Genomic DNA, 10,061 nt, shown 5'->3' on the forward strand with positions numbered 1-10,061 from the left:
ATTGTATCAAGTTCCTGGTTGTGATCTTCTACTACAGTTTTGCGAAATGTTACTATTGGATGAAACTGAGTGGAAATGTCCTTGGGACCTCTTCATTTTTTCAACTACCTATTGATTCTATAATAATAATAATAATAATAATAATTATTATTATTATATTTTGATTAAGAAGCTTTCAGAGGCTGGGGGTGCTCAGTGCTTGTCTAGCATATGTGAGGCCCTGGGTTCAATCCCCAACACTGTAAAAAATAAAATCTGCTTTTCAACTTCCTTTCCCCTCCCCAGGCCACCCCCAGCCCAGGCTCTTTTCAACTCCTCATATTCTTGCAGCTACTTCCGGGTTTTTGTCTTTTTGTCTTTACACATCCAGAGAATCCAGACATGGATTTTGCCCCACTGCCTCGTGTGATCCGGCATGCTGGATGGAACTGGCAGTTGAGGCCTTGCAGACTTTCGGACCTTGTCTGCCATCTTTTTATCGTGTTCATGCCCTTCCTGTCTACAACATCCCTGTTCTTCAGGTCTTTGCTAGGATGCTCCCCGCTCCGATGCCAGGACTATCCTTCTGCCCCTTCAGTAACAGCAAGAGCCCATCTAACTTTCACCTGTTGCTAAGAAGACTCTCCCACGGGTCAAATGCGAATAAAGCCCCTGCTCTGCTTCCTTGAAAGGATCCAGTGTGGCAAGGTCAGAATAAGCCTTTAATAAACTGTTATCAGCAAGTTACTCAAGATAGGAATGACGAGGACCTGCAGATCTCACTACCTGCACCCTCAGCGTCTGCACGACCTCCGCAGCCTGACCACCACGGATCACCAGGGTCCGCCCTCAGGACACGCCCACATCTGGCACCGCCTCGCAAGAAGCGCCCAAGGCCAGGCCCCGCCCTTCGATTGGGCGCGCTAATGGATAGGCCACGCCCCTCGAGGTGCCCTCCAACCGCCTGGAGGAAGGGGCTCCAGGCCCTCCAACGGGCAGGCCCCGCCCCTCCGGGAACCGCCAACCGCCAGGCCTCTCCCCTCGAGGCGCGCTAACGGCCAAGTCCCGCCCCCGCGTGCGCGGAGACGTGCGGGCGCCAGCGTAGTCGGCGGCTGAGGTGGCAGCGTGCGGGCGATATGGAGCTCCCTCAGATGCCGGAGCTGATGGGGTTGTCCCTGTTGGTCGGACTGCTGGCCCTGATGGCCACGGCGGCGGTAGCGCGGGGGTGGCTGCGCGCCGAGGAGGAGAGGGGCGGCCGGCCGGTCCGTAAGTAGGGCCGGGGCGGGGAGGGGCCGCGCGCCGGGTGTCCGCTTGGGGCGGCCGGCGGCTTGGGCCGGCGCAGGCCGGGGATCCTAGGCCTCAGTTTCTCCCGTGGTGAAGTGAGCCTCCTTCCAGAGGCCGGGCGCCGCGTCGGCGGGCCGGCCGCACCCCAGGGCAGGGCTTGTTGGGACCAGGGCCCTGTACCGCGGCCCTATGGCAGGACAAGGCCACGCTGCTTTGGTCTCCCGGGTCGCCAGGAGAGCTGCAAACTCCGGAGCGTGCTGTGCGGGGGGGGCGGGGGGAACGGGGAACGGGCATTCGTTCTTAAGCACTCTCTATTAGTTTTGCGACCTACGGCAACGTGGATCGGGCTGGTAGACTTTGGGATCTTTTCCTTTAATGAGTCCAGTAAGGAATTGTATCCAGTCGGGCGCGCTGGCGCACTCCTGCAATCCCAGCGACTTGGGAGGCTGAAGCTGAAGGATCGCAAGTTCAAAGCTAGCCTCAGCAGTTTGGCGAGGACCTAAGCAACTCAGCGAGGCCCTGTCTCAAAATTAAAAAAAAAAAGTGCATCTAAAAATGTACATCTAAAATGTAAATATGTAAATATAAATACCCTAAGAATGCACGCGAAAAAAAATTGTGTAATAAATGCCACAGAAGAGGTCAGTACTGGAAAACAGAAAAAAAAAAAAAAAGAGGGAGAATGGCCAGCCCTGCTTTTCTGGAGGGGGTGGTAGTCAATGAAATCTTTGCTGAGAGTAGGAAACCCAGGAGAGGGCTAGGGGTTCTTTTGTTATCTCTTTTGATGCTGGGATGGAGCCCAAGGCAAGCACTCTGCAACTGAGTTACAGCCCCAGCCAGTGGTGTGGGGTTCTGAAGGATAGTTGTGTAGGAAGAGTTTGCCAGGAGGCTAAGAATGGCAGGCATTCCTTCCAATGGCAAAACTCATAAAGGCAGCGAATTCCAAAACAGCATTTGTTGTGCTCAAAGGTCAGGTGGGGCTTATTAGACAAGGCTGGAAAGGTAAGCAGAGCCAGATTGTGACCATCTTTGTGTGCAAGGCTTAGGAGGTATGTTTCCTGTAGGAATGGGGGGACATCTGCCACCATCTAGCACATGCCAGCTTTGTGCCTAGCTTGATTCTCTAACATATTATGTAAAACTGACTGGCACCATTCCTGGCACAGGGTAGATACATGCTTAAAACATGTTAATTTTTCTGAGTTCTTTCTGAGATTTCCTTGGGTCTTTAATGCATATGTTGGGTGCTTTTGGCTTGTCATCCAGTTCTCCTAGTCTCTCTTTAAGCCCAGATCAGTTAAGTCACTTATCCAAGATTCAAGCCTCCAGATTTGGTTGTGCACATTATTTCCTGTATAGGAATATCTGGCCAAGAATCCACATTGCACTGGCTGTGCTATGAGCCCACTCAGCTATTTCAGCCCAGAGAGGGTGCCTTGGTGCCTTTTCTAATTTGCATTGAGGTGCTCTATGAACTAAAAGCAAGTAGCCTTCTCAAGGTCACTCAGTGGTAGACACAGAATCCACACCCAGGTCCAATTCCAAAGCCTTTGTTTTTGCCCGTTTCACTTATAATATTTCTCTCTTCTCAAGGATAAGAGCCATATCTGGTCCTCTCTTGTTGCTCTTCTCAGTGCCTAGTCAGTTGTAGGTAGTAAGTGCTTACAGATGAGTGAATGATGACTTGAGCCTTCTTAATAGGCCAGAAAGCAAATGGAACCAAGAAGTCAGGATCCAAGAAGCAGAAACAGAGTCAGCGGATTCGCAAGGAGAAGCCTCAACAACATAGCTTCACTCACCGTCTCCTGGCTGCAGCGCTGAAGGTACATGAGTACTCATGGGTACCCACACACGAAGACTCAGACCCTTGCAGACTTTTTCCTTTGTACTGATCAATGTGCATTGTAGGCCTCTCTGCCTCTGAAAAGTCATTGAGCATGTCTCATCTTAGCCTTTCTTATTCCAGCAATAGGGGTCCATAGTCATGGCTCCAGGTTAGGCTTCCTTGTTCCTCTGGGAGGCTCCCATTCACACTTACTCCAACCCGTCCCCTAGAGCCACAGCGGAAACATATCTTGCATGGACTTTAGCAGCAATGGCAAGTATCTGGCCACCTGTGCAGATGATCGCACAGTCCGCATCTGGAGCACCAAGGACTTCCTCCAGCGGGAGCACCGCAGCATGAGAGCCAACGTGGAGCTGGATCACGCCACCTTGGTGCGCTTCAGCCCTGACTGCAGGTGGGACAGGATGGGACCTCAGGTTTGCTTGTAGAAGCCTCACCCCGGGCTTATAGCTTTCCTGTATCTGGTGGGAGTAGTGAAAGGGACTCAAGGTCTCCGTGGGGTGGCAGAAAGAGAGCATCCAGATAGTTTGGGCACTGCCTGGGCTTCCTGGAGGGCTATGTTGTTACAATAGCTTGGAAGTAGAGTAGGGGAAATAATTCCATCCAGCAAATGCCAAAACCTGGCTTCTAGTTGAGTCTTGGAAGCTCTCAGAGAAATTAAAGGAAGCCAAAGCTGTGAGATTCCTGTACTGGGGATTGAACTTGGGGTGCTCTTCCACTGAGCTATGTTCCCAACCCTTTTATTTATTTATTTTGACATTGGGTCTTGCAAAGTTGCCCAGGCTGGTCTTAAGCTTAAGACCTTCCTCCTTCAGCCTCCCAAGTAGCTGGAATTATAGGTTTTGCCACCATGGCCAGCTTTTGAATAGTTTTTGTTGTCGTCGTCGTCTTTTTTTTTTTTTTTTTTTGTACTGGCAATTAAGGGGCACTTACCACTGAATCACATTCCCAGCCTTTCTTTGTTTTATTTCAAGACAAAGTCTTACTAAGTCCATAGGCCTTGCTGAGTTGCTGAGGTTGGTCTCAGCCTCCCATGTTGCTGGGAATACTGGTGTTGTACCACCATGTCTGGCTTGAGATTTTGAAACGGGTTATAATATAAGGCTAGACTTACAAGGCATGAGGGGAGATCTTGAGTTTCCCCAGGGCCTGGAACACATAGGCTTCTGGGTCCAGATGAGGGAGAGACTTATGTGTTATCTATCTCTAGAGCCTTCATTGTTTGGCTGGCCAATGGGGACACTCTCCGTGTCTTCAAGATGACCAAGAGAGAAGATGGGGGATTTACCTTTACAGCCACCCCAGAGGACTTCCCTAAAAAGCACAAGGCACCTGTCATCAACATTGGCATTGCTGACACAGGTAAAAGGCATTCAGAGGTGGAACTTGCCCAAGGCATGAAAAACTAAAATGTCCACAGTTACATTTGCTGAATGACTTAATGCTGCCTTGGGAGTTTTGTCAGTCTCAGTGTGACCAAGGAGCTCTGACTCCAAGCAGCCAGGTTCTGTGCTCCCCTTTAGTCCTGAGAGTCACAGCAAGGGGGCAGGGAAGAGCTGTATAGGTCTTACCTGTGGCAACCCTTGGCCTGGGAGGGGAACGTTGATGCTTTGGGCAGCAGAGGCTTTTAAAATGTCTCTTGGAGAATGACAGTTGGATCAGATCATTGACTTCAGCTCATGTCATTCCCCTCCCCCTCAGGAAAGTTCATCATGACAGCCTCCAGTGACACAACTGTCCTCATCTGGAATCTGAAAGGTCAGGTTCTGTCTACCATCAACACCAACCAGATGAACAATACCTATGCTGCTATATCCCCTTGTAGCAGGTGAGCCTGGGAAGGGCCAAGGCATCTGGGTGGGAGAGGTTGGGACAAGTCAGGCACAACACAGAGAGGTGGCTTTGTGGTGGGGGGAGAGCACACAGGGAGGAGTCGGAACTCTGGGTGCAAGTCTCAGCTCTCCCAATGTTGCCGTGGTATATGAGATTTCATGTAAGCCACCACTGTTCTTAATTTGTGTTTCTTCATCTCTTGAGTTTAAGGGGCAGAGTGAGGGCTCTACATATCTTAAAGCAAGCTGTGAGGATAAACTGAAGTCATGTATACAAAAACAATTTTTTTAAAATGTTTTTTGTTGGTGCATTATAATTATACATAATGGTGGAATTTGTTGGTATACATTAGTACATGCAAGCCATCTAATTTGGCCAAAATCATTCAGAAAAGCACTTTTAAAAGGTACTTTGTGCTGTGTGCAGTGGTGCATGCCTGAAATGACAGTGACTGAGGAGACTGAGACAGGTTCACAAGTTCAAGGCCAGCCTCTGCAATTTAGCGAGGCCCTAAGCAACTTGGTGAAACTCTGTCTCAGTAAAATATAGAGGGCTGTGCATGTAGCTCAGTGGTAAATTGTTCCTGTTTTTTTTTTTTTTTTTTTTTTTTAAAGATGCTGCTGTACTCAGTGGCTTGGGAGGCTGAGGCAGAGGGATCTCAAGTTCAAAGCCAGCCTCAGCAACTTAGCGAGGCGCTAAGCAACTCAGTGAGACTCTGTCTCTAAATTTAAAAATATTTTAAAAAGACTAGCATGTGGCTCAGTGGTTAAGTACCCCTGGATTCAGTTTCCAGTACAAAAAAAGTTATTTGTGCCTAGGTGGGGGTGTAGAGGGCTTGTCCAGCATGCATAGACCCTGGGTTCCATCCCCAGCACCACAGAAAAATTAAAAAGTATCCTCAGAAAAGCTGTATAAGGGGTTTGCAGGAACAAGGTGCCTATAAAATTGTTTCAAAGGAACCTGGTTTGTGTGGTAGGTTTGTGGCCTCGTGTGGCTTCACCCCAGATGTGAAGGTCTGGGAAGTCTGCTTTGGAAAGAAGGGGGACTTCCAGGAGGTCGTGCGAGCCTTTGAACTGAAGGGCCACACTGCAGCTGTCCACTCCTTCGCTTTCTCCAATGACTCACGGAGGTGAGTGAGTGAATGTGCCCTCAGTGGTGTCTTAAGTGGCTCTTGGCAGCCAAAGCCCTCCCACCTGCCTGAGCTGTGGCTCTGAAGGGAAAGCAGACTTGCCTTCCTAGCTGAGGTACCTCCGGCTCCCCAGGGGCCTCCCCGCCAGAGGGAGCTGGGGCTCAAGCTGTGATTTCCCATATTACAGGATGGCCTCTGTCTCCAAGGATGGTACATGGAAACTGTGGGATACAGACGTGGAATACAAGAAGCAGCAGGATCCCTACCTGCTGAGGACAGGACGCTTTGAAGAGGCTAGCACCATGCAGTGCCGTCTGGCTCTCTCCCCTGACACCCACGTCTTGGCCTTGGCCAACGGCACTAGTATTCATCTCTACAATACCCGGCGGGGCGAGAAGGAGGAATGCTTTGAGCAGGTCCATGGGGAGTGTATCACAGACTTATCCTTCGACATCACTGGCCGCTTTCTGGCCTCCTGTGGGGATCGGGCGGTGCGGCTTTTCCACAATACCCCTGGCCACCGGGCAGTGGTGGAGGAGATGCAGGGCCTCCTGAAGCGGGCCTCCACCGAGAGCACTCGCCAGAGGCTGCAGCAGCAGCTAACCCAGGCCCAGGAGGCCCTGAGGAGCCTGGGAGCCCTGAAGAAGTGACTGGCTCAGGAAGGGTCTTGCTGGCTTCCCCACTACTTCCACTTTGATTCCCAGGTGCTCCTGGGTGGAAACCTTTCAAAGGAGGTCTTGGTGTTCTTGCTGGCGGCCCCTCTTTTTCCCATTGAAACTGCTCTTGTCCACTTGGATCTCTCTCTCTTCTTACTGGTTTTGACTCCTGGACTGAAGAGCAAGGTGCTTTTCTTTCTCCCAGGCCCAAGGGGTGGAATCTCTCTTCACCCAGCACCGAGGAAAGTGGTCTTTGACCTTGTGGCAGCATACTCTGACACCCAGGAAGTTTATAAACGTAAAGATGAACCCCGGGAATGTTGCAGCACTATTATGGGGCGAGCTGAGCTGTGTTCTGAGCCCCAGGAAGATGAGCCTTCACCTGGGCCAGGTTACCAGCTCCATCGAGAAGTAATGAAGGTGCTGCTTTCTGGGCTTTGGTTTTCTTATTTGTAAAATGCAGAGTAATGCTCTCTGTTGCCTCCTTGCAAACACGAGGCTAAGGAAGTCTAAGTTCCCTACATTTGGAAGAAAAGTGAAAAAGAATAATATTGTCCGACGTCATTAACTGTTCAGTAAAAGTGGGACTCAAAAGAGTGTGGTTTGAAACCAAATTAGAAACATTCCTGTGTAGCAAAGTTTTATGGGACTTGGTCATACGTTTGGAGTCTGGTTCAGTTTCATGTTGTGTGGAAGAGCGGTCTGATCCTGGGTCGGGCTGTGCCACTCTAGAGAAGTCACATCCTGTCTGAGGAGACCTCTTTTCAGTTCATCACATGTTTGAGTGCCTCCTCTGGCCAGCCCGGCTAGGTACGGAGGATAAATATGACTGAGGTCAGGGAACTAAGAGACATGTCTATAATTCATGGCTACAGTAGACTGTTGTAAAAGTCAAGGCGAGAGAGAACTGAGCCATGACAGAGGTGACTGGTATGAGGGTGAATGAATAGATTGATAAGAAATTAGGTTTTTCAAAGTTTGAATCTGGGAGCATAAGGACTGCTTGCATATGGGAAGTGAGGGAGATTAGGAATCTAGGCACAATGTCTTCATCCAGAATCAGTCTTGATCTCTAAAACCAGGGCGTCCAGTGGTCCCAGTGTTCCAGATGTTAGAACAGGTCACAACCTCGAAGTTGTCCTTGACTGCTCCCTTTTCATTACCACCTCCCACCCCCACTGCTCCATCCACCCTTAAGGAAGTTCCTTGACATGCTCAGTCTGCTGCCTCTCTCCATCTTTTCTGTTACCATCCTGGTCCTAGCCACTGTCACCTATTGGACCTCATAGTACAGCTTGCAATTGGTTTCCCAGTTGGGTTCCCTGCTTCCTCTGTTGCCTTAGTCACCTTTCTACCCAGCAGAGTGATCTTCTGAAAATGTAAAGCAGACCACCTTACTCCCTGGTTAAAACCCTTCAAAAGCTTCCCCTTGCTTTTTAAACAAAATCCTAAAATTCTCACCACGAAGCCATGTGACCTGGCCCCTTCCTTCTCTGTGATCTTTCTTAACCGCTCTCAGCCACCCGGTCTTGCTGTTCTTGAATGAGCTGAACTGTCTGTAGCGGCCGGTGCTTCCTGCCTGTGCTGGTCCCTCTGCGTGGAAGCCTCTTTCTTTCCTGTTGGCAGACTTGTCATGCTTGTCATAATTCAGTTCTTCAGTTCTTGGTTTTTTTGCCTCCCAGAGAATCCCCCTCCCTGACCACCCCATCTGAAGTAGCCCTTTCCACCAATCATATCACATCCGTCACTTTAGCTTAGTTTCTTTGTTCTCTGTTACTTGATGCTATCTGAAATTATCTTGTTTGGATATTTGTTTGCTTCAGGGGTTTCCATTTCAGTTCTTTTGGATGTCAAATAACCAACATGTCAGTGTCTGAGGCCAGTCCTTTGGGTTTGAGACGATAGGAAATGATGGAGGCTGCAGGGAGCTGAGGGCATGCGCCCTGGTTGTGGGGCAGCAGGTGACTACTACCTATTATTGTTGAAGGATCTAGCACATGTTGCCTGTTTCAGAGAAGCTAGGCTTTGGCAATGTACTAAAAAATAAAAACACAAAAATTAAGAACTGTATGGACCACACAAAACACTGAGGTGTCCAGATGCAGGCCACTTGTCAGCGTGTGGACTGTAGGACCCACTGCAGTGTGAACTGCACAGGGACAAAATCCTTGTCTGTCTTCTTTGTTCTGGGTCCTGAGCACAGTAGCTAGGACTAAGTAAGCCTTCAATAAATGTTGCACTCAGAATAGGGGCAACTGGTGGTGGACACCTTGGTATATTTTCTATTTCTTGCACTTCCGATAATATGGTTTTATGTTCCTGATAACAGACTTCTGACTCATAATACTGTGCACATGGGACTGGTGAATATTTACTTTTGACTGCCAGAAGATTGAGACTAAAAAACTCTTTGCACACCTGTTTTGAGAAGCAGCTCTGGCATTACTCCCATAGTACACCCAAGAGGAAGTGACCATAGAATGTTGAGTTACTGAAGTCAGAAGTCTTCAGTTCCCGTTTCTGCTGGGGCCTGAAGCAGGTAGATCACTTGACTTCTGGGTTTGTTTTTTCATCTGTAAAATGGGAATAAATCCTATCATGTCCACTTGCCATGTTGTGAGTTTCTAATGAGTGAAAACACTACAAAAGGTCAGAAACTTTCTGGGGCCAGACAGCTCCACTCAGTAAAGATGCAGCTGCTTCTCTTGCAACCAGGAAGTGTCTGGATCTTCCTGGAGAGGAGGCTGCCCAGTTGCTTTTTAGCAAGACTTGGGTGCAGGCAGCATTACTATTTTTAAATTACTATTTTAACTTCGGTGGGTTCTAAATTTTTTCAAAATAAAGCGTTTGGAAAATATATATTTTTTTGAAGTTGGACACAATACCTTTATTTTTATGTGGTGCTGAGGATCGAACCCAGGGTCCCGCACATGTGAGGCGAGTGCTCTACCCCTGAGCCATAACCCCAGCCCCTGGAAAATATTTTAAATGACTGATAAAATCATCAAAATTGAATAAAACAAGCACACAGTTGAAGGCCTTTTGATAGTCTTGGTAAATTTCTGTTCAGGTAACGAGAGCCCTGTGGGTGTTTACAGGACCATAATCCTCCTCAGAGATCTTAAGGAAAGGGGCGAGGGAACCACTGAGGTTGGGCCTTCAAGTATATAATGAGAACCTGCGTCAAGCAGGGCTCTGTTCTCTGTGCTAGAAATAATCAGTGAACAGGCCACGTTGCCGCCTTGATGGAGCTACTCCAAAGACAAAAGTGTCTGAAATGGTGACGAATGCTCTGGAGAAAAATGGGAAAGAGTGTGGGTCTGGAAGCCCAGGG

At 49.0% G+C, this 10,061-nt stretch overlaps 1 protein-coding gene across 2 annotated transcripts; it reads left to right on the forward strand.

Annotated features, from left to right (window-relative positions):
- The first annotated feature begins 166 nt into the window (after positions 1-166).
- On the forward strand, positions 167-9,332 carry Tbl2 (transducin beta like 2). 2 transcript variants are annotated; one of them, XM_046422734.2, is made up of 7 exons: positions 167-1,245; positions 2,965-3,086; positions 3,319-3,503; positions 4,320-4,471; positions 4,811-4,937; positions 5,919-6,071; positions 6,259-9,332. In XM_046422734.2, exons 1-7 carry the CDS (start codon positions 1,116-1,118, stop codon positions 6,719-6,721), a joined length of 1,332 nt encoding a protein of 443 aa, XP_046278690.1. In that variant the 5' UTR covers positions 167-1,115; the 3' UTR covers positions 6,722-9,332. The 2 variants fall into 2 exon arrangements, with proteins under 2 accessions (XP_046278690.1, XP_046278691.1); XM_046422735.2 differs by lacking the exons at positions 167-1,245; positions 2,965-3,086 and having other exon boundaries at positions 3,348-3,480.
- The last annotated feature ends 729 nt before the right edge of the window (positions 9,333-10,061 follow it).

Source organism: Marmota monax, unplaced genomic scaffold (genome assembly GCF_021218885.2).
Source record: "Marmota monax isolate L192 unplaced genomic scaffold, Marmota_monax_Labrador192_F-V1.1 WCK01_AAM20220418_F8-fsc00237, whole genome shotgun sequence".
In the NCBI taxonomy this organism is placed as follows: domain Eukaryota; kingdom Metazoa; phylum Chordata; class Mammalia; order Rodentia; family Sciuridae; genus Marmota; species Marmota monax.